Source organism: Electrophorus electricus, chromosome 6, assembly GCF_041902795.1.
Source record: "Electrophorus electricus isolate QZ-2024a chromosome 6, ASM4190279v1, whole genome shotgun sequence".
NCBI lineage: Eukaryota > Metazoa > Chordata > Actinopteri > Gymnotiformes > Gymnotidae > Electrophorus > Electrophorus electricus.
Genome location: NC_137502.1, coordinates 17,449,112 through 17,473,940, shown reverse-complemented (window position 1 = coordinate 17,473,940; position 24,829 = coordinate 17,449,112). Strand labels below are relative to the sequence as shown.

The 24,829-nt window shown below is 43.5% G+C and overlaps 1 protein-coding gene across 5 annotated transcripts; it reads right to left on the bottom strand.

Annotated features, from left to right (window-relative positions):
- Positions 1 to 989: 989 nt before the first annotated feature.
- On the bottom strand, positions 990 to 24,712 carry serpini1 (serpin peptidase inhibitor, clade I (neuroserpin), member 1). Of its 5 annotated transcripts, XM_027026811.3 has the most exons (10): positions 24,574 to 24,683; positions 9,163 to 9,324; positions 7,158 to 7,470; positions 6,494 to 6,724; positions 5,780 to 5,974; positions 4,125 to 4,329; positions 3,822 to 3,931; positions 2,508 to 2,594; positions 1,942 to 2,031; positions 990 to 1,743 (listed from the first exon to the last, which is right to left on the bottom strand). In XM_027026811.3, the coding sequence occupies exons 2-10, from the start codon at positions 9,211 to 9,213 to the stop codon at positions 1,667 to 1,669; spliced, it is 1,359 nt and encodes a 452-aa protein (XP_026882612.2). In that variant the 5' UTR covers positions 9,214 to 9,324; positions 24,574 to 24,683; the 3' UTR covers positions 990 to 1,666. The 5 variants fall into 5 exon arrangements, with proteins under 5 accessions (XP_026882612.2, XP_026882614.2, XP_026882613.2 ...); XM_027026813.3 differs by lacking the exon at positions 9,163 to 9,324 and having other exon boundaries at positions 7,158 to 7,429; positions 24,574 to 24,712; XM_027026812.3 differs by lacking the exon at positions 9,163 to 9,324 and having other exon boundaries at positions 24,574 to 24,671.
- Between the last annotated feature and the right edge of the window lie 117 nt (positions 24,713 to 24,829).

Sequence of the window (24,829 nt, the reverse complement as noted above, 5' to 3'; positions counted from 1 at the left end):
CTTTAGTTATGGAGCTTTAGTGGCTCACTCCGACAACAGATGGTGCTGTGGGCTATGGCGTTGTAGCTGTCCGGTGTCACTGGAGATATTAAGCCTTCTGACCTTCAAATATAAATGACTCTGCACAGCAGACCAGTGGTGCATAACTAGGCTTCACCTGTTTGGCATTGCTGATTTTTATCAGGTATTATACATATGGTTCATTAATTTTGTGAATTATATGGGTAAATTTGCAGGCACCGCCAAGGATATAAAATGGCATGCATAATCTGCTGTACATGTGTTCATAGACTGAATGGCCAACAGTATGTGGTTGAGCTTGAACAGTATGAGCTTGTCAGACAGCAACACTACCCACCTTTTCAGCAATAACAGTCTTTACTTTCCTGGGAAGGCTATTTGTTAGATGTTGGGAGTGTTTCATTGGGAATTATTGCCTATTCAGCATTTGTAAGGTCAGTCAGAGCTGACTCATAATTAACATTCCAGTTCATCCCAAAGGTGTTCAGTGGGGTTGAGGTCTGGGCTCTATTTGGTTCCTCTGCACCAAACTCATCAATGTCTTTACGGGATTCGCTTTGTGCACAGGGGCAAAGTCATGCTGGAACAAGAATGAGCTTTCCCTAAACTGTTGACCCAAAACTGAAGAACCCATAATTATCTAAAATATCTGTATGAGGTAACATAAAAAACAGACAATTACCAAACTTTACCTACACAAGACTTTATTGTTGGTACTGTGTAGTTCGGTGGCATCCTATGACAGAACCACATTTCAAATCACAGTTCTTCAGTACAATCCCTTCTACTGCATTGAATGTCTATGGAGATTACGTGACTATGATCTTGATTTAATACCTGTTAGCAGTGTATGTGACACTGCAAGACCCACCTTAACTCAATAATTAGGAGGTATGCTCATGCGTGATATATAAATTAAGATGGGCACAACAATGTTCCTTTCATCACAGATGACAAATGAAAAGACACCTTGTCTACATTCATGTTTATTTTTGAAATTGATAATACAATTGGTGTTCTTTGTCACCCCTGTACACCAGACAGTCTCTGCCAGTCAGTCTGCATGCAGAGTTGCCATGGTAACCCTGCTTCCTACCTGTTCATTAAATCAAAATCTATTTATAAGGCATATCTGTATTTTCAGCAGTACTTCAGCCACATTGAAATAAAAAGAAAATGAATTACCAAGTTTCTATGAAAAGAATATATTACACACACGTGCCCCCCCCCCCACAAAAAAGAGAGAAAATTGCACACTGTTTTGCAATAAATATCTACTTTTCTTTTTGTAATACAATAGCAAAATGTACAGTAACAAAGACTGCAGGATGTCTGCATGCTCTAAGGTTTGTGAAAAATAAACAATGCAAATTAGCCCATGAACATAAACTTATCTATCTCTTTTATCAGCACTGGCCATGGAAGTCAAGAATTTCATAGATATATTTACAAATTTTCTTTGTGGGGTTAAAATTGAGAGTATAAAAACACAATCAAATATTATATATAATATATTCTGAGTATTCAGGGTCCTCTTTGTACAAAACCATGAGGGGGAACAATGGTTATTTGTTGTTGTGACGTTGCACTCTTTAGGCCATGTGTCTCAGAGTGCAGCTGTGTCCCCGGATTTCAAGTCAAATGTTTACACAGAGTCAAAGTCGTGATCGAAGGGTTCGACGACTTCAGGGTTCATGACTCTGCCCATAAAGAGAATGGATCCTGCAAACACATTTCCAACCTTAGCCTTCCAAACAGCAGACACATTCCCTAAGAAGCATTTCATATGCCTATGTGTAGGAATGTGTAGTACACGCACAGTTAAACACAAGCTAAAACTGCAACCTGCCGGGTAGGTGGTAAAACAGGAAAGTGGCATTACAGATGCTAGTGCCCAGAGTAACTGCAGGTGAAGCATACCTGTCTTCCTATTTCTGATGACAAAGAAGAACGGGTGGTCAGCCATGACCTGTGGGTACAGCACCAGAGTCCTGGTCAAAGCAATCATACCTGCAGGGGAGAGAATCAGCACCCTCACTGAGCATGAGTCTGCCGCTCACTCCACAAAGAAGACTGCGACTGCATACTGCACAGTACAGTGGCACAGACTGAACAAGAGATGGTGCTATTAGCTTTTGTGAATGTTTGGCTTTCCATGTAATCTGTTGCAGAGGTTTGCGGTATGGTGGGGGGGAAATAAAAAAAATCACTGCTTGGAGATGGAAAGGTACAAGACAGAGAGAGAGAGAGAGAGAGAGAGAGAGAGAGAGAGAGAGAGAGAAAGGAAGCGATGGGGAGGATGAACAAGATGAACAAGAGGAAGGGGGAGCTTAAAAGGAGAGGAGGCATCATGCAAATATGAAAGAGGAAATAAAAAGGTAGTGAACAGAAGCATGTCCGACAGAAGCAAGCTCACCTTCCTGAGTGCAGTGTACTTGCAGGGAGGAACGCAACAGCGCCGGAGAGATGTAGGCGGAGGAACTCACCTGACCCTGCCGCACCCTCTGCCCCCTCCTCAGTCACTTCCAGGTAAGCCTTCTGCACAGCTTTCCCTATGAACAACTCCTTCCCCTCTGCGGAACAGAGCAGAGGTCAGAACTGCTACAGGTCGTACTGACAAATTCATTAACCCGTTTGTTTGCACCACTAACAATGAGTTTTTTTGTCTCTTGTGGTTGTATTGCATAATCGTTTTGCATGGATATGGTTTTAAGAGGGCCTAACAGATACTTTCATAGAAACACCTATCCTGTAGGTATACTCTGTAGGTGTACAGTTTATATGTTACCATTTCCAGTTGGTGCAATCCACTTTTTAGCCTTTTGGGCAGTGGACCACAGTACTGTTGGTGGCCGGGTCTTTTTTGGTGGTGGGCCACTCTTAATTCAGCTGCGACACCAATCTGTGTAAAATCCCCAGCAACACTGCTGTGCCTGATAAGCCTATATCAACTCCACAACCAAACCATGTCATTACCATAAAAGTATTAATGTCATGTTGAGAATAGCCTGGCCTACAAATGACAAGCGATCAGCATGGGTCCTGTGGTCAGAAACCAAATGGTGATGAATGGGGTTGAGAGTGGCTGATTCACAGTGAATCAACCACTCTCACGGCAACAGATGGGCTACAATCCAGTAATTGTACACTTATAAATCCACCTAAGATAGGTACCTAATGAACCAGCCAGTGAGTGTGAGTACAAGAGAGGTGTTTCTAATACCCTGGTTGGTGAGTATAGGGTTCAAAGATGCATTTTATAACAGAGGACTAATGTCTGCACTAACAAACCCATGGTATTCACACTGAACACCTCAATGTTCATATAATACACTGAATTAATTCACAAGCGTTCCTGTCTATTTTTAAACTATGGCGGGGGGGTCTTCGTGAGTCTTGGCGGACAGATTTGGCACTGGAGTTCTGAGACACAGAGCTCCGCATTTCAAACCACAGAAAATCTGCAGTTATGGCCTGAAGCTCAGCTCTCTCAGAAACTATCACCCCCACCACAACACTTCACACATCCATCGCTATCTCTGCCTCCCCAGTGCAACCTTCTGCCAGCAGATTTTCTCTCCACAGCTGAAACAGCAATTGAGAGGCACAACATGAAAAAATAAATATAGGTAAAAATATGAGCAGGAAAAAAAAATAAAAAAATCACTGCTGTCACGCAGAAGCATGATCAGGTCCTGTGTGGGTGTGTGTGTGTGTGTGTGTGTGTGTGTGTGTGTGTGTGCGCACCTTCTGAGAGGCTAACACCTCACTCGTAAGTCTGGCTGAGCCGTGCTTCATACCTGCTGTCTCAGCCATCATGGCCGACAGGTCTGCATCTTTAGTGAAGATGTTCTTGATGCCCAGTTGCTGCAGATTGTCTCTCAGGTCGATCCTCTGCTCCACTTTAAACCTTAGAACCAGACCCAATTAGAGAAAACATCCAACAAAAGTCATGCACAAAACTCCAGGCGCAGCACGTCCATTGAAGGCACTCACACAAAACAACCAAGCCTTACTCCATAACCTAGCCAATCCAGACATGAGGTGATGCACTCCAGAGTGAGAAGACATGGACTCAACACTGATGTGGTGGTGTCTCTAACCTCGGCAGGTAGACCTCGACTTTCTGCTTCTTGACGTTGTTGGCCCAGTCTTCCAGCAGCTGGGCTTTGATGATGGGCTCCAGTGTGGCCAGAGGGACCTCTTGCCTGGGCAGCACGATTGTCATGCTCAGGTCCTCACCCTCATAGGGCATCTCCAGTACCTGGTATACCCCACCCGCCTCCGTGGTGCCATCGCTGAACTCACCTGGGTGCGGGGAACAGGGTGGGGGTTTTACAATGTGATTTGGCTGTTGGTTTTCAGTCACATGGAGCACAGCATTGCACAGTTTAGTGTTTTTCTCTGGTTAAAAAAAACAGCATCTGATGGATAGGTGGACTGGTGGCTATACACGCAGATAATATGAGTTTTAGTTTTTTCTATGCAAGTTAAATGTAGTGCCACTGTCTTGTATATTTTTTCTGCTGTAATTGTTGTAACTGTGGAAAATGAAGCAAGCTTAGCAAGTAAGATCTCTACGGTCCAATACAATTTTCTCCCAAGTGTGACAATAACACAACCTTAACCTCATAACCTTATTACCTGGTCCCTATGGAGGTGATTTGCAGGTGTTTAGAACAGCAAACTCACTCTGCAGAGTTGTGTTCCTGCAGGATCTAGGTTTGATTCTCCTGTTTCATAACGTGGTGTACCTAGTGCAGCATGCAATCTGGCCCGTATCAGTAGGCAGACAGCATGTTCCAGAGGATATCAGATACTGCCACATAGAGTCCTCCATCCTGCCCCTCCCACATACAACACATACAAGCTTCTTCATATCACAACATCCAGCTCTCCAAAGCCACACGGCATACTCTGCATCTGAGAACTGCACTCCTCTACACACCACTCACTGCAGAAGCATCTAAAGTAGAAACCTAAAAGGTTCTCCTTAGTTCAACAGAAGATCTAAAAATGGCTAGTTTATGAATAGATCTTGTACATCATATATCTAAGTACATTTCTGTTAATTTGCCTAGTGTCTTGCTCCTGATTTCCTAATCCCTCTTTTTTTTCCTCTTTCCTTTCCCCCCTCTCCTTCTCCACTCCTCTTTCTCCCTCTCACTCTCCTCATCACATGCAGTGTCTTCAGCAGGGGAGGAGCAGAGGGTGGCTCATGCACGGTGAAGCTTTGCTCCTCCAGCATCAGACCGGGGGCAGATCCGTGCAGGGAGCAGACGCATGCACGTGGACCAGACGCACGCAAACGTGCTTTGCCAGCCTCTCTTCTCCACCACTCCACCTCTTTTTATATCCTGTATCAAATGGCACCCTATCAGACAAATAACAGCCGGAAAATTCAACAGCCTCCCCAAGGCTTACCGAGCCTTCACGTTCTTATGATCTGTAACAGAGATTTATGTTCTACAGAGCAGCTGCGGGATCTTTTGCCAGCTTGTCTACATTAGGAACTTATAGGAGGTTCACAGGAAGAACCATTATTGTGTTGGTTTGAGACCGATCAGGACATCTGCTGTAATTTAAAGGCATTTAAAAGTCACATTATGATGTTAGTATTATTCTACCTTTAGCAGTAGCTGGGAAGGGTAAACTGTAGAATTATGTTGGCACACCGGCAGTGTTCCCTCACACACAGTGGCATCTACCCCTACATAGTAATCCCCCTGCCCCCCACCCAGACCCTTTTGTTCCTCACCATAGTAGAAGTCTCCTTGCTGGTACATCATTAGCGTCTGTACCTCGCTGCCATCGTCCTTGCTGAAGGAGAATGTCCTGGTGTTCTCAGGCCGGAATTGGTTCTTCCAGCTGCCCCTGAAGTAGACGGCATTGACCAGGGTGATCCTCGTCATGCTGCTGAAGTCGTCTGGAGACACCAGGTCATGGATCTTACCTGCAGCGGCAAAGAGAAACTGCACAGAATGGGAAGAGTTTCCAGCTCTTGGTCCTCTTTCCTCTTGCTCTCTTGGCCCCCTCTTTCTCAGTACAGGAATAAAGGGATCATCACCTCAGCTACCGTCAAATCTTCCTCAGGCTAAACTCCTGCATTTGCCCTTCCGTGTGCAGGAGCACCAGCCAGAGTATTCTTTCATGGTGAAGACAGTGTGGAGAAGCTACTGAGTGCAGCGAGGAGCTGACACATACATCACCAAATGCTCTAAACTGCTTAGCTTGACTCAGCAGACCTGGTTTAGTTTTGTACTTCCTTCAGATTATGGTAATCTCCCTGACTCTGTTACTACTGAATAAAAATAGGAAATGTCAATAGGAAGATTGAGAAAATAACTTGCTCATTATAGAAGGTGAGAAGATGCGTGTCTGCACGTAGGCCCTGTCCGGATGTAAGCTCCGGATGTAAGCTTTGGACGGATGGCAGCTCTCAGTGTGCTGGCTGCAGATGTGTGTGACTCACTCTCGGTGTGGTTCTGCACCCAGGTGTTGATGTGCTCGGCCGCGGCCGCTGCCTCACTGAAGTCCACCGTCTCTGCCTCGGCGTGGAAGTAGTGTTTCATGAGGCGCAGGAAGTCCGGGCTGAAGCTCACGCCTGTCTGCAGGAAGAGCGAATTCGCCAGACGCACCACGTACTGCGCCTCATCTGCCGCCAGGGCCTGCGTGAGGTTCCTCAGAGCGGAGAACTCCTCGTCTGCGGACAGACCCCCACCCGTCAGTGTTGCTCCAGCACCGCCACAAGTCACAGGCACTTGGGATTCTTGAGTTCGAGAATCCTTGACTAAGATTGGGGTTGTGATTGAAGAGCACGCCTTCACTTAATCTACAGACGAGAGCACGCAAAACTGCAGCCAAAGGAAAAGGCGGTAAAAAGAGAAAGGATGGGCATGTACACAGGAAGATAAGAAGAAAGTCTTTCCCAAGCTTCAATTATTGCATGACTCAATATATAGCACTTTAATTTGTTTATATATTGTATAACTGCTTTGTAATGCTGCCTGCCTTGTACTTTGGCAATAATTTGGGACAAACATACATGATAAACACACTGTCTGAGGCAATGGTAGCTCGTGCATTAGCATTGCTGGTGTATGTGGAGACCCATGACCAGGCTGGCCAGTCTGTACCTTCTCGGAAGTGGCTGTAGCCCACTGCCTGCCTGATTTGCTCCAGCGAAGAGCCCCTGGCCCCGAGCTCCACCATGCCCAGCGCCACAGCCACGCTTAGTGGGGAGAAGATGATGTTGTCCTCCTCTCCACCCACCATCTGGAGCTGGTGGTACAACCTGACCGAGAACTCAGCCGTCACATCATCGGGGGCATCCGCCACCCGACAACCACACACCCGTAGCAACAGCAGCGATATGAGTCCGACCATCAACATGGTAAATGAGAAACAGCTAGAGACAGAATGAGAGATATATTGATAGAAGGGGAGGGGCTGAAAGAGAGACAGAAATGAAAGGCAGAAAGATGGATACTGTCTTATAAAGGTAAATTAAATAACATAATATAGTATATTACATTACACTATATTTTCAGTCTCAGTGCATTATGTGCCATGAATAATTGAACACACTTTTCTCCACCGCTGCACACACACACACACACACACACACACACACACACACACACACACACACACACACACAGGAATTAGGTTTAGCATACAAGTATCTCCTATGGACTGCTGAGCCATACATGTTCATGCAGCCATCACAAGATCACTTATCCCCACACGCATACTCCCATGAAGTATCCACCATTATTGCACACAATCTCTGCTGCCCATGTCCATCATCACTCTACACGCATGCACCAGTTCCCCTGATCCACACACCAGTTCCCCTAATCCACACACACACTATGTTTTCCCTGTTTGTGCGGAAAACAATGTTGCCAGGCAACGACAGAAGCAGAGTGATGAGTGGGCTGTGTGTGTGTGTGTGTGTGTGTGTGTGTGTGTGTGTGTGTGTGTGTGTGTGTGGTGTGATGACGGATATGGTTGGCTGTGTGTGTGTGTGTGAGAGAGAGTGTACGTGCGTGCTGTGATGGTACATGCATGCCTTGTTTTCGTATTGTATGTGCCAGAATGTTTGTTCTTTAAGTGTTTTTGTTTGAACACCTTGGGGGAAAGGCAGATCCATTTTCCCCTTTTGCTAGTGAGCATTAAGTATCATTGTTGGCTGCAACGATGCTCCACCTCTGAACACAAAAACAGGTCGATCTCATAGTGAGCCAAGAGAGCTGGCATCTCCCTCCTGCTTCTCTGCATGGCAAGCCCAGTCTCAGCACACTACGAAGGTAAAAAGCCTCGCGCTGCTGCTTACTGACCCTTCCAGTGTTTCCTTGAAAGCAAACAAAACCAAACCCTTGTGTGTGTTTTACATTTTCTAAAAAAGCTTCCCACAGTCTTGAACAGAGCACAGAACAAAACGACAATCTTTCTTCAAAAATACTGCCAACATGAGACCTGACAAGTATGCTGGAGACAATATTACTGCTTCACACTCAATAGTGTTGTGGCCAGTGATGAGTTATTGCTTCCTCTGCAGTTGATCACTACTACACTACTTCAGCAAGTCCTACCTGACACAATAACCAGAGCATTGAACATAAACTAGATGCAGTTCCATGCCTGTCATTAGAAGTCTGACATAAACAAAACACCAAGCATTATTTTGATATTATTTTAAAATTCTGTGTGACTCCTATACATCATGAGACCTAAAGCAAGGGGCTGGCAGCACCTTGGTCATGGGTTCAGTTCCCAGTACACACATTGTCATATTGATAAATAGATGCACTGCACTGGAAAGAGCCTGTCAGTGCAGAATGCTGGAACCTTTTTATTTTAGTTTAGTTTGAATTTTTCCTCAAGTCGAAGCTCAATATTGAAACAGTCTGTAAAGGTCCCTGAACTCACCGATGCGCTAGAAGGAGTAAATGTTTTTTTTTTTTTTTACACTTTGTTGCTGGCTTTTAATCCTTCCTTTTAAACTAGGACATCATTCCCAATTTTCTGCTACGATCCACTATTTAAGTGTAACTTCACAAAAGGTACCGCAATGCAGTAGACCTAAACCATGGGTAAAATGAGGAAAATGTCTTTAGTTGCATCTCAAACATCCACCTGTGTTAAGCTCTGGAACTTTCTTGACCCTTCTTGGCGTGAGGTGCTCATTCCAGAAGCAGTTAGCTGCTATGGGCTCGTCACGTGCTGTTACACGGATATCCACGGGAACGGGCGCTCGTCCCTGAAGGCGCTGCCCCCTGGGTGAAACCCGACACCCGTCTGTGATCACAGGAGAAAAGAGGTGAGAGGGGCAGGTGAAAAGAGGTGGGCAGGGCAGGAGGAGGCGCGCATGAAAGCGGCAGGTCCGAGTGACCTTTCGCTCACTGAGCTGGGGTCTGGGGACAAAGGCTCAGCGGCCCAAGCCCTACAACTGTGTCTCAGACAAGAGCAGGCTTCAGTGACATTAAACCCTAATTCTGGTTCACTTCACATGCCCAATGGACAGTACCATCAGTCAGCTGGGGGTGTGGGCGGGGGTGGGATTTGTCGTGTTCCCTACTGGGGTGAATGGGGGGTGTGAGTAATACAGCAAGTGATCATGTCAAGCTTTCACCAATGTGCATTCAATATATAACAAATCAATTCTAAAGTTCAATTCTAAAAATACTGTGAGAGTATTGTAAGTTTCTTAATACACTGCCTGGCCAAAAAAAAAGTCACCACCTGGATTTAACTAAGCAAATAGGTAAGAGTCTCCCATTGGATAATTATTGCAAGGGTGATTATGTTTCAGCTGGCAACAAGTTATTTAACCCTAACTGATGCAGAGAGTAGCTTCTCATTTGTTAAACAACCATGTCGAAAGACACATCCTGTGGTCTTGGAAAAGATGTTAATCTGTTTCAGAAGGGTCATATTATTATCTAAAGAGATTGCTGAAACTACTAAAATCGGATTAAGAACTGTCCAACGCATTATATAAAAGTGGAAGGACAGCGGGGAAACATCATCTTCAAGGAAGGAATGCGGTCGGAAAAAAAATCTTGAATGATCGTGATCTGCGATCACTTAAACGTGTGGTGAAAACAATTAATAGAGAAACAACAGTAGAACTGAGGGATATGTTTAATAGTGAAAGTAAGAGCATTTCCACATGCACAATGTAAAGGGAACTCAAGGGATTGGGACTAAACAGCTGTGTAGCCTTAAGAAAACCACTTGTCTGTGAGGCTAACCTGCAAAAATGGCTTCAATTTGCTAGGGAGCATAAAGATTGGACTCTGGAGCAATGGAAGAAGGTCATGTGGTCTGATGAATCCAAATCTACGCTGTTCCAGAGTGATGGGAGCATCAGTGTAAGAAGAGAGGTGGCTGAAGTGATGTACCCATCATGCCTAGTGCCTACCGTACAAGCAGTGTACGGTGGGCAGTGCTATGATCTGGGGTTGCTGCAGTTCAGGTCAGGTCTAGGTTCAGCATCGTTATGTGCCCCAAGAGTGAAGTCAGCTGACTACCTGAATATACTGAACGACCAGGTTATTCCATCAATGGAATTTTTTCTTCCCTGATGGCACAGGCATATTCCAACATGACAATGCCAGAATGCATCGGGCTCAAATTGTGAAAGAGTGGTTCAGGGAGAAATGAGACATAATTTCCACACATGGATTGTCCACCACAGAATCCAGACCTGAACCCCATTGAGAATCTTTGGGATGTGCTGGAGAAGACTTTGCACAGTGGTCCAAATCTTCCATCATCAATACAAGATCTTGGGGAAAAATTAATGCAACTCTGGACAATAAATGTTGTGAAATTGCAGAATCTTGTGGAAATGATGCCACAGCGAATGCATGCCGTAATCAAAACTAAAGGCTTTCTAACAGAATATTAGAGTGTTGCTATTGCTATTGTGATAAGGAATACGTTAGCACATACTGGCCAATCAGCATTTTTTTTTACCCAAATTGTTGGTCGGACCATGCAAATACCCTTATTCATTCATAAAAACCACAGAATACTCCACTAGAATGGCAGACTGGATAACAAAAAGAGTGATTTTTTTGGCAACATTTGCATACATCAGTGTTGCAAATGCCAACACTGTAATAGCAGTTAACAAATGATATATTGTGCATTCCTACTCAAAAGTAAAATAAAAAACAAACAAACAAACAAACAATCTGACAGACTGCATTAAAATCTCTCTCTGGTACATGAAAACACTTGGGTGGCTTGTGTGTATAAACAAGGGAGAAACTGAATCATTTTTCAGTTTTAATGAGGGAGGAGTACAAATATTTTAAGTGTTGCCAAGCCAGAAGCAGCCAGATGGGATGCCCTAGATAGAGCAGCGGGTTCCTAGCCATCACTCTCAACTGGAGCCCACACTCCATGACGGAGCACACACCCAGCCACAGGGAAGAAGAAGGAAGTGGGGATTGTCAGGGAGGAAGAGAGAGAGAGCACTCAGAGGAAGATCAGAAACAAAAAAGGACTCAAAATACTTACAAATCGGGATGGTACTGCCTGCAATGAACAAATGATTTTACTTTTTTTTCCTATTGTGGGCTGTTTGCTATCTCAGAGGTGTTCTGCAGGCATTTTGAGAAATATGACAAATGCACTATTCAGTAGTGGTGGATGATATAAGCTAAAATTAGTATCACAGTATTTTCAACTATCCAGATGATAATGATACCATGATATGAAGTAATAAAATTGATTATAGTTATTTATTCATTTATTTTTAATATTATTACTTTTATATATACCCCTTAAAAGTAATAAACCATAATAATAATCATAAAGTAACCTATAAAATACAGATGTGAAAAAAACCCAAAAAAAACGTATTGTGCAAATATATATTTACACTTGAGGTAGATCCATGAATGAAATATAATGAAAGGTATTTAAATTAATAAAATGTTTTAAAGAAATTCAAGCACTCAGGAAAATGAATTACAGTTTCGTCTTTCTCCTCATCTCTTTTCTGGCTCTTTCTGTCATGCGGTGTAGCATCAACAAATTATATCTTGATGAATTAGCGTGTTGGGGATAAACATTTTTGGTGGAGCTGCTGGTGGGGCTGTGTCAGACCCTCGGACTCGCAAAGTGAAATCCCCATTTCTCTCTGTAATAGCCTGAGTGTCAGAGGGCGAGGAGCAGGACGCACAGACTCCGCTGACGTAGACAAACATTTATTAATAAACGAAAAAGACAACGGCACTCACATATAACGTAAATGGTGAACATGGATGTGAATACGCGCAACTTTGACAATGTGAACAAGGACAAATGGAACATAAACATGATCAATAACCGACAACACTGCACACACCAGCAGGGGTTTAAATACATATAGGCAAACACTAAACCATGTGCAGGTGTGTGCTAACAAGGAAGACATGGTTACAAACAAGACAAATAACCACGCCAGACTTTTAAAATAATTGTCCAAACACACCCACTTGACTTTATTCCAAATATGCCGAACAAGAAATGCCGATCTGTTCATGTCGCAAATTAGAACTATATAGGCTTTAGATTGCATTTATATTTGTAGTTTGTTTCCCTTGGTCCGGTTCAAATTAGAAAAATGATACATTTAGTCCTTCTTCACTCGACATTCACACTGATATTCACACCTACTGACAAATAAAAGTCATAAGGATATGGTCACAGCCTGACGAAACAGCTTTTATGATGTATATTTTGCAACATCTGAGATAATGCCATCTGAAATAGAACAATGTGCTGATGGACTTGTGGAGTTTGTGTATGTAGGGTGATTTTTCTATCAGATGAAAATTGTTATAAATGAGAGCTGGTAAAGTGCCTCAACAGGGCAAAACAGCGCAAGGAATTCCTCCGTAGAGGATGTGAATGTGCATTTCATCATTTCTCTTTGCCATTCTATGCATTTTTTCCAGCAGTGACACTGGTTTCATTTCAAATGGGGGGGGGGGGGGGGGGGTACTGCTTACACCACTCAACCCAATACATTATATGAGTAGTGTGAGCAGGAATTATATATATATATATATATACACACACACATACACACACACACACACACACACACACACACACACACACACACACACACACACATACATACACACATATATATAAATTTGGCTGTCCTCTGTAATGTGATAAGCCCAAAAAAGATGAATCAGAGACAGCCTTTTCTGATGCTAGTGGAGAATTGTCATGGGCTTCTAGTCCCACAAAGAGGACCTAAGATATTTTAAAAATAATATTTTAAAACTAATCAATTGTAATTTTATTTTATCTGTTCATAATTTAACAACAAACATCTAAACAAATGCAATTCTAAGCAAATAAACTCTTCAAACCTGCCTATTCAGATTGTGTTGGAATTTGAAGGTTTAAATGAAAGAAGCCCCTTGGTCACCCTGACAGAATTATGCTGCCTCTGCAGTTGCTGGAAAGAATGCTGGTGATTGGTGGTCCAGCTATAAATGTACAGAGGGCCAGCCAATAGTAATTCAAAGAGAGACCAATTTCAAATGACAGTAAAATTGACCAATCATATCTTTCCTCTATATGGGTGGCTTTTGTTATCTCTAATTTATTACAAGTTCTGCTAGCTGTGGTGGACACAAATCACAAGCTAGAGAAAGAAACTAATCAGCTAGCTTGATGGTTTATGATGAGTGAGTAACGCTAACACCAGTGAGGAGGACATCATTGTGAATTTATTATCCATGCTGTTTTATAAATTTACTTTTAATGAAAAGTTGGAAATTATACATAATGATGGTTTTCTCAAACAAACATAACATTCAGTAGGCTGCTGTGCCAATCTAATATCATATTTATTAACAATATTGCTTATTTGTGGTGGGAGGAGCCATTAACTGTCCATGGATCTGTCACTAATAACTGCTTGGCTGTGTGTGAGCTGTCATTATGTGAAGACATATTTGAAATTCTATTGGTTGAAAGGAGTGACATGTGCTTTGCATCATAACCCATTGTCTCCATATACCACTGAAGTGCACATACAGTTTGTGTGATGGGGTTATTTGTAAGGAGGATTTTCATTATACTTAAGAAACTTGCAGATTCTCTATAACTCTAACCTTATCCAAGATTGTTGATTGTAACATTACTAAAGTTGGACCAGCACCTTAATTTTTGTTTAAGAGCTGGAATCATAATGAGCAACTTCCGCAGTACTTCAGGAGGGGATAAAGTAAACTAAGATGGTAGTTTTTTTTTCAGATGGAAGGGGGGTGGGGGGGTCAGATGGCCATGGTTCACAACAGACCAATGCCAAGGGTTCTGCCCAAGCGTCAACATATGACGAATCGGGAATGAGAAAAGGTTGATTCAGCAGTATAACTGTATTATAATATTTTGTCCATATTGGGCAGCCCTAGTTACGTAGATAATGGACGATGAAGAATGGAAGGATGACAGTGGAAACACTGGTGATTGTATATGGGAAGTTATAGTGTCATTTGGGGACAGAAGAGTGGAGGCAGAGGTAGAGAGAGAGAGAGACAGAAAGTGGCAGACAGAGAAAGGTCAGAGACAGTGGGAGAGATGGACAGAAAAGCAGATAAAGATATAGAGAGGGAGATGGATGCGGAAGGGCGGGCAAGGCTGTCTGTAGGGCATTCATCAGCGCAGTGCTGAAGGAGAGGTGATGAGGACTCTGAAAATTCCCAACGGGAATATATGGCTGTGTTGATGGGAGAGGTTCTGGGCCGAAACCTCAGCTCTTAACCTCTCTATCCCCAGCACTCTTGTGATCTTGGCAAGGCAGAGCTAATCCATCACTATGAAGCAGCCTGCCCCTTCAGCCCAGGGGCTGTATAAAGCTCAACATATTACATGGCTTTTATCCTATGATGGTGGTGATATTCTCATCCTGTAAATGTATTACCATGCTTCAACCAGGGTCTAAAATGAACTTTTTTTGCTCCATCCAAATTATTTTTTTACTTGCCACTTTGGAAAGTGAAAACATGGCAGTGCAAAAGGTGCAAAATAGGTGACCATAGGTTGTGGTAATTGTGGAATTCTTCCATGTCTGACTCCATTTTTACTAAAGAATCTCCTCTTTTAAATTTCATCTCTTGTATGTTTTAAGAATTCTTGGAAAATGGCCCAAAATATTGCATAAATAAATACATTATATTTGCCACTGATAACTGTCCAATACTGGACGGCAGCATTGAAATTTGAACTCTCGATCAAGTTGCAGCACATTGCTTCCAGTCAATGGGATGGATTTTAGGCCAGATTTGCGACGTTAAAAGATTTTGTCATATCATAGAGATTTGACATGCTACTTCTTAAAAGAACATGAGAGCTTATCCTTGAAGGTGGTGGGTGGTAAGGTGATTTTACCCACCACACCCCAAAAGTTTGCCAGCTTTTGGCCTCTGGCTTTTCACTTGCAGTGGACCACATTTCAGACACCATCTCTTCCATACAGGTCAGCACTGGAAAAGAAACATACCAAAGGCAGCAATAGAAACCTCATTAACCATTGTGATGACTTGGCTAATGCCTAGCCCCTGTGCTGGAAATGAACCATAAGAACCTGCATTTTCCTCGGGTCGGTCAGCACCATCATCCGAAGATGGCTGCAAGACAAGTCTCTCCCACCATCTCTCCCACCATCTCGCAGCCTTCCTCCATTCCTTGCCTCCTCAGACCAGTCTGCCTCTTTCCTTTGCTCTTCCTCCATCAGATTTAAACTGGGGGTGCAGGCTGACTTAAAAGGCAAGGCGGAGTGCGCCATGCTCCTGAGGGAGGAAACCGATTTTAAACGGCCCGCGACAAGGGTGGTCTTCAACCCCCACTTCATCCATAATAATTTTATAGAGGGCTCTTATGGAGGGTAGGGAGTCAGGCTCAATCACTCAGCCTGTTTGTGCTTGTGTCTGTATGCCTAGACCCCCGACCTATCTTTATTCAGAAAAGGAGAGAAACCATGGAGAAAAGGAGGAAAGGAAATGTTCATGAAAAAGAAAAGTCTTTCAATCAGAGCTGAAAGTAGAAAAGAAGAGCAGTTGTGGAGAGATTGAGTTCCAGAGTTTGGTGGCTATAGCACTGAAGGACCTGTCACTCAAGGTGAAATGTCTGCTGTGGGGGACAGCAAGAAGGTTATTCCAAGATCTGAGAAAGCAAGAGGGGGAGTTCACTAAAGTAGATGGGAGCAAGTAAACACCAATATACTGAAAACATTTTGGCAAACTGTGATCCAATTTTAGACACAAGCTATGGAGGAAGGGGGAAAAGTGTTAGGCTATGTGACCAACATGGTGCACATCTTGAATGGCAAAATCTTGGATTCAACTTGTTAAGTCTGGGACACATCAAACTGGAAGAGAATGTCACCAGAAAAACAGTGGTGTGCTTCATATCAATGCAATTGCATTCATTCTCATGTTAAAACCGATTTGAAGGACGGCATTATCCCAAGCAGAACATGTAGCGATCATCCTCATTTCTGGTGAACGAAGCACACAGCATCACAGAAGATTTCAACAAATGCCCAACAGTCCTGCCATTACCAATTATTTGCCAAAATTATTTCCATATGCCCAGAAACAGGTTCTGTCACCAATATACCGAAAGATACATGACCAAAAATTGCTACTGATGTAGCAACTGCTGTTCTGGCCTCATTCAGCAAGAGCCCACACCATAGCACTCATCATCTGTCTCTGGAATGCAGTTAACTATGCTTCAATTCAGCCGATTTGGTCTACCAATAAATGGCACCCAACTCAGATTGTTGGATAAAATTTGCAGAATGCGTGACACAGCAACTTCAGATAATCCCTCATTTTCCCAATCAGGTGCTGTTCATTGATGAAGCAAATTTCTTCATGAATGGTGAAGTCAATAAACAGAATCACTGACATGGGTCAGACACAAACTTACAAACTCTCACTGGAATGATCCATCTAACATCTAAAGTGATGGCATGGTGTGGTGTATGGGGTACCCAAATTGTGGAACATTTCTTCATTGACGGAATATTAAGTGCAGACCATTAAGCAAGGTTGTTAGATGAAGACATGTTTCCTTTATTGCTGTCAGAGGAGGGAACATTTCCTGAATTCATCCAACAAGATGATGCCCCACCTCATTATAGACACATTGTTGTCAGAAATCTTAATGTGCAGTTTCCCCAAAAGTGGATTGGTCATAGGGGTCTAATCGAGTAGCTACCATGTTCTCCATATTTAAGCACTTTGGATTTCTATCTGTGGGGTCATGTCAATCACTTTACTTTGTGAAGATATGGAATGTTGTTCATCTTAAACAATTGATGAACTTCTGGAATTTCTCGGGGGGGGGCAAGCGCTACCAAGGCAGTACCTTGGTGAGCCGATGGGCTCCACGGGGACCGCGGTGAAGGCAGTTGGTTGAGTCGGCTAGGTCCCTGGGCTAGCGAGGATATTCTTCCACTTCCGTGGAAAGACCAAAAGTACTGGAAGGGTCCGCCCAAAGCCCAGGAGGTGGACTGCCTCTGGGGCTCTCCTTGGACGGCTGGCAAAAGAAGGACCGTAATGAGGAGTAGCACGTTCAGAGCCAGGGTGGATGTGCCCCTCAGTGTGTCCAGTGGGGGCCAAGGACACACCTCCAGCACCTGTGCTTCCAGCGGGTGCTGCATTGAAGCACCTTTTGTGTGTGTACAAGCGCATCGACACATTGTTGTGCGGAGCATACTGGACTGCCCAGTAAGAGGCACGGACTCTGCCTTTCCCCCTCATGAACTGAGAAGCCTCCCTTGTTGGTGGCTCCTACCCCACCTTGTGGTGGGTGGGCACTAGGCTTTGTCATGTTATGTGTTGTGCTGTGTGTGTGTGTGTGTGTGTGTGTGTGTGCGCATGGCGGCCTGGGGTTTACTGTCCTGGGGATGGGAGCCGCACCCCTTGGGAGGGGTGCTGTCACAGAATACTCCCCTTCCACTGGTCACATGGTGTGGTCCACTGCATGCAGTGGGAGTTCCTTGTTGACTGTCTTGTTTGTAGCCCCGCCTATGTTCAGCACACACCTGCATCGGTTTAGTTTCGTCATGTTTGTATGTATTTAAACCCCTTTTAGTGTGTGCATCATCGTCCGTCATTGATCCTGTTCGTGGTCAGGGTGCACTTGTTTGCCGTATGTGCGTTCACAGTTTGTGTTATACGCGAGTGCCGGTGTCTGCATCTGTAAACTGCACTCGGGCCGTTACATTGTTAATGTTTGTGCTAGCATTTCATCGGATGTGGAAAGAGAGAAGAGGTGGCTGGCACAGGGTGGTAGTGGTGCTGGGGAATTGAGGAAGGGGGGTTGTCAGGAACGGGTAACAATCACATCATAGCTAAGTACTAAGGGAGAGGGAGTTACAGACTAAACAAAGATGAACTATTATGCATGCTGTTTTATGGAGGATACTAGCAATATAATTGCACAGATACCTTATATAGCCCTTGTGAATGCTCAGTCTAAATGTCAGTGCAACAGAAAAGATGCCAAATCCCTAGTGGAGCATATGTGAATATTTACAGAAACTCAGATTTACAGTCATGGCCAAAAGTTTTGAGACTGACAAATTTTCAGAGTTTACTGTTTTTTAGATCCTTTTGTCAGATAAAGTAAAATTATAAGCAGTTCATACATTTAACTTTTTATTGACAAAGACGTTCAGTTTAAGCAAACACTTAATATTTACAGTTTGACCCTTCTTTTTAAAGACTTCTGCAATTAGCTTTGGCATGCTGCATATCAGCTTCTAGGCAAATTCTTGACTGATGGCAACCCATTCTTGCCTAATCAGTGCTTGGCGTTGATCACAGTTTCCGTATTTTTGTTTATCCCCCCCCTTTTTTTGAGGATTGTGGGGAGTTTCCTGGCCATTGATCCAAAATGTCAATGTTTTGTTCACCGAGCCACTTGATTATCACTTTTTCCTTGTGAGATGGTGCTCTGTCATGCTTGAAAAAGCATTGTTCATCGCCAAATTGCTCCTGGATTATTGGGAGAATTTGCTCTTGGAGGATTCCTTATTCATGGCAGTGTTCTTAGGCAAAATTGAGCAAACCCACTCTCTTGGATGAGAAACAACCACACACTTCATCAGAGAAAATAACTTGACCCCAGTCCTCTGCGGTCCAATCCCTATACTTCCTGCAGAATGTCAGTCTGTCCTTAATTTTTTATTCCCCCCCCCCCCCCCCCCCCCGAGAGAAGTGGCTTCTTTGCTTCCCTTGTTGACACCAAACTATCCTCCAAAAGCCTTCGCCTCACTGGCGCATGCAGACTCACACCTGCCATCTGCCATTCCTGAGCGAGCTCTGCACTGGTGGTGACCCGATCCTATAGCTTCATCCTCTTTACGAGATGGTCCTGGCACTTGCTTGACTTTCTTGGGTGCGCTGAAGCCTTCTTCACCGCAACTGAACCTCTCTCCTTGAAATTTTGATGAGTCGATAAATGGTTGATTTAGATGCTCTTACAAGCAGCAATGCCCTTGCCAGTAAAGCCCTTTTGACACAATGCACTGATGACTGCACGTGTTTCCTTGGAGGTAACCATGGTTAACAGAAGAAAACTTCTGCACCACCACCCTTTTAAAGCAACCAGTCTGCTCTTCTAATCAGCATGACATCAGCTGCCTTGTCCTCGTTAACACTTTCTCTTGAGCTAATGAGAAGATCACGGAAATGATGTCAATTTTTGTGATTAAGTTAATTTTCTTCATGGCAATGAATGACTTTCCAATTAATTGCAATTCATCTTTACAATCTAGAGTTAATGCAAATTGCCACCATCAATCACTGAAGCAGCAAACTTTGTGAAAACCAAAAGTTGTGCTAGTCTCAATTTTGGCTGAACTGTATTTCCTGTAGTTGTTATGATAATTTCACCACATATACACTGAAAGGCCACTTTATTAGAAACAACTGCTCTTTCACAATTGGAGCTTCCCTGTATGAAAATTAGACACATGGATTACAGCATAAAATCAGGTGAGAACATTTTCTGTGAATCAGTTTCAGTGTGAATACACATTATAATGGGAAAATTGAGTGACCTAAGCGACTTTGAACAGGCATGGTCATATGGGCTAGATTAGCCAGGACCGGTATTTCTAAAACTGCCAACCTTGTGGGGTTTTCTTTTGCAACAGTGTCAAGTGTATACTAAGAATTGGGTGATTGAGGGAAAACATCCAGTGAAAGGGGATCTGGTGGACGTAAACAACTTGTTGATGAAAGGGGCTAGAGAAGAACGTCAAGAATCATTCTGACGTACAAGTGGTGCACAATAAGCAAAGTGCAGCCAGATGCAACTCTGACGCTCCAACTAACATGTCTGAACACACATCTTGTTCCTTAGCACAGATGGGCTATAACAGCAGACAACCATTTGAGTGCCATTGCTGTCTAAGGAAAACAGACTGGAAAGACTCCAGTGGGCAAAAGAGCACAATCATTTGTCAATGAGCAGTGGAAAAACATTGTCTGGTCAGATGAATCCAGACTTCTATGCAGCACCATGTTGATGGGAGCATCATTTTGCACAAGCAGCATGAATCGATAAGCTCTTCCTCTCAGGTGTCAACAGTTCAGGCTGGTGGAGATGGAGTAATGGTGTTGGGAATGTTTTTTTTGGCACACCCTAACTCATCGGGTAACTATGGGTGGAAATTTGGACAGTATGGCTCACCTAAGCATTGTGGCTGAACAAGTTTATCCATCCATAGCAGCTGTTTACACAATGGCAGAAGGATACTTTCAGCATAATATACCATGCCACAAGGGTCATATAGACTTGGATTGGTTTCAGGAACATGAGAGCAAGTTTTGCTTGCTTTCCTGGCCTTCACACTCCCCAGATCTTATAGAGCATCTCTGAGATGAGGTAGAATGGGCTGTTCTACCACCATCTAATTTGTGGCAACTGCAAGAAGCCATCCTGTCTGCATGGGCCAAGATTCCTGCATAACGATTAACACCTAGTGGAAACTACACCATGAAAAACTGCTGCGGTTCTGAAGTCCAAAGGATGTCCAACATGCTACTAGATGGGTGTCTCTAAAAAAGTGGCCTTTCAGTGCGTGCGTGCGTGTGTGGGTTAGGGAGAAAGACAGATAAAAAGAATATATATCCATTAAGAACAATTACCTTAGCCAGGTCATTATCTTCCCATTTCTCCCTCCATCTCCAAATTCTGTTCTTCATTACAGCTTGTACAATATTTAACAGTTTTCTTTTTACAAGTGGACTGCTATCAGCCTTAACCAGTGAAGCAGAGCGCGAGAGGGCACCCTTTGCCCAGTTTCAAAATGTACTCCACCTTAAATGTCAGGCTTGGTGGCGGGCGGCGGCGGGGGAGGTGGGGGAGTGGGGGGTGGGGGGTCAGCAGTCAGGAGAGTGTAGGGAAGTACGTAGGAGAGGCGTGTTCCACGCAACCTTCCACCACTGCTCCCTGATGAAGAAGACCTGAAGGAATGACTCTGAACAGGTTTCTGCTTTTGACCCATTTACGGTTGCAGAGGCCATTAAGGCAGATGGTTAACAATTTAAACCCATCCCCAGGGCACTGTGCTTATTCGAGCCACCAAGCTCTGTGTGGAGACCATCCGAGCAGAGACCCTTTCCCTTTTTTTTTTTTTAAAGACGCTTCATGACCTGCTCGCTGCATTTTCCTCTGTGAGGAGTCTGGGGGTCATGCCTGCAGCTCACCTGGTACAGCAGGTATAGCAAGGTATTAATACCAGCAAGGTCTTGGGTTTGATTCCTGGGCAGCACAAATGTTGCCATGATAACAAATGCAGGCAAGTCACTCTGGATATTAACATCAGCCAAATACAAAATTCCAGCTCTGCCAGTGCTGAGTGTATGCTGGATCCAAGCCCAGCTGAGGCAACTGGATTTAACAGACCATGGCCAGATGTTTTTCCTCTGAGAGTACTCTTCTCTGGGCTCAAGCACAGGAGCATCTTGCCAGGCTGCATCTATTAAAACCAAAAGTAGCTGTATGAGGTAAAGAATGGAATCATGCAAGTTATTCACAGCACCCTCTGAAATCTTTAAAAATCTAGTCAGCTGTCATTTGAGTCTCTTGAGGAATCCTGGAAGACATGGCAGCTCAAAGCCAAGAGGTGAAGAGGTTATTAATTCTTGCTAACAGCCCCACAAATAAAGGAGCCATTGAGTCACATGTGAATGAGAGAAGCTTGCTCCCACAACTCTCGTCCAGCATGGAAGTGGGCAGTGTGTGTGTTTGTTTATGTGTACTGGCTACTGAAGGCCCACTACAAACCCATCTGGCCACCAGGACCCACAACACACCCAGACATGGTGCAAAGCACATTGCAATCAAAGTATGCTGCACTATATACATATCAAAGTATACTGTCATATACATATCTACTAAACACAGTGCAAAGCTCAGCAATCTGCACACTATACCCTACATACCTCTTCCTGTTTGACACTGCAAACATGTCTACACTGTTTTCAAGCTGTCATCAACTGCCAAAGACAACCAACTATAAGAATAAAATCTTTAATGTTCTTACAATTCCTCTCTCGCCAGCAGAAACCCATGTGTGCACTTTTAGGTACTACTGTACTTTTCCACTGCTGAGTTGACTATATTTACCATAAATACTGTCTACCAATTCTGTCCAGTTTCTGAATGGATATATTGGATATATTCCAAAAATATACTAATAGATTGCAGCAATACAATGCTTTCAGTTGCTGTCTGCTTGAGACCTCTGTACTACCCATCGTCACACACATGCTGCCTGTAAATGACTCATATCACTCCACAATAAACCAGAGCACTTCTGACCATATATTATGTATCTTCTGTGCTGTCCAGAATTTTCCTCCAGGCACCTGAGGGTCACAAAATAGACACAACTAGACTTCCAATGTTAGAAACATCTTCCAAATAATTAATGCCAATGGCTTTGGCAATTCTTAGAAACAAATCTTTACAAGAACAACTAGAGCAAGGCATCTTGGTCTAAGCTTCTCAGGGAGCAAACACACTGTCATACTAATATATATATACACACACATCATACCATCATATACAAGTTGGATGAGTGTCTTCCAAATGCTAAAACTAGAAGTAAATACATTAGCAAGTGAAAACAAGTAAATTATGTTGAAATTTTCCATTGGTCATAATGTCTGTCTGTGTGTGTGTCTGTGAATTAGAAGGCAAGTCTGCCACATATGACATCAGTAAATCTGAGAATCAGTGTATATGCTTATGGGAAGTGAACAGTCTTAGGAAACTCTCGGCATGTCTGCTGTAGAGTCACCAGCTCAAGTCCTGCATTTCCATCACCACACTACCACACCTTCCACGCATCACCCTTTTCTTTCCTTAATATCTTACTGACGGCCTGCTTCAGAATCGCCTCTCACTCTCCACAACCTTCTTTTTTGGCATGCATGCACACACAATCTCTCTCTCTCCTTAACTCTGGGTTCATTCCTGTGCGTTTGCATCTCAATGACACATAGGCAGAGCAGCAGGACAAACTTGGCCATTTCACAGTTAAACGTGAGAAGGTGTTGAGTATCCTCAGCCCACAGTGTCAGCCCAGGGGATCCCTTTTGTCCCCCTGCACAGCTCATTTACAGAAACATGAAACAGGATTTTCTGGAGGAGGGCATCTGCACCTCGGACATGCATGCACCCAGATGTCAGCGAGGCTCATGCTGCCCACAGCAGCTGTGACCTCACAATCCTTTGCCTCCCTGATTCCAAATGCCGCTTAACCCTTACAAGTGTTGCAGAGATACGGTGTGGCTATTCATCATCACTCCACAAACAACATAAAAAGAGAAGTCTTATTTATAGGGTTATGAATTGCTTCGACAGTAAGGAAACTAAACCGATATACTGGTAAGACATCGGCAGCCATTTGTTAGTCTGTATCCGCGAATGCATAATATCATAAAATTTCACTGAAATAGTAATTTTCTATGATTGGCTATAAACGCAAAAACGTAGCGCCGTTTTTGCGTGTTTAAACGTTATTGACAGCGTTTAGGACACGTTTAACGTAGGCTATACTGATGAAGCAAGTGGCCAGTTGCAAAATATGCGTATCCACGAGACAACATCAACTTAACGCAATCATCTTTGCAAAAATATAATGCGATTAGCCTAATAATTGTTATATTAAATATACGTAATTTATTTAGGTTCAGGTGTGTGTGCAGGGGGGAGGGCGGTGTTGGCGGCGGCTTACCATACACAACCGAACAACCAGGTGTGATTTTACACACTTCAGTTAAAGTAAATTTACATTTATTTTATTTTTGTGCAAAGCCGTTACCGTTTGTTTACTAACCATATGATTTGTTTACACTATAGCTGGTAAGAATTAAACCTATCATGGGCTCCAATTATTACAAAAACCACTACTCTCACGCTACGGCCACGGCATTTAAATAATTTGTATTGCTTATTTTCTCTGTCTGGGGAAGGAAAAACGTGAGCGAGCCTTACCGTGTGGTTTGATCAAGTAACGATGTACGCGTGCTCTTCCCCGGTTGTCCTTCACTACACCGCGGCAGGTTGCTCACGCTGTTATATTTTCAGACATGGTCCATCCCTCTCGCAGTCCTGATTGGTCTAGTCCTACACTGTTATGCAGTCACAGGTACTTAATAACAAATTATGCAATTTCATCAGCGAAATCGCTTGCTTGCTTTGATAAATTTTAACTTCGGTCATTTAATGAGACAACAATCGTACGCGTCTA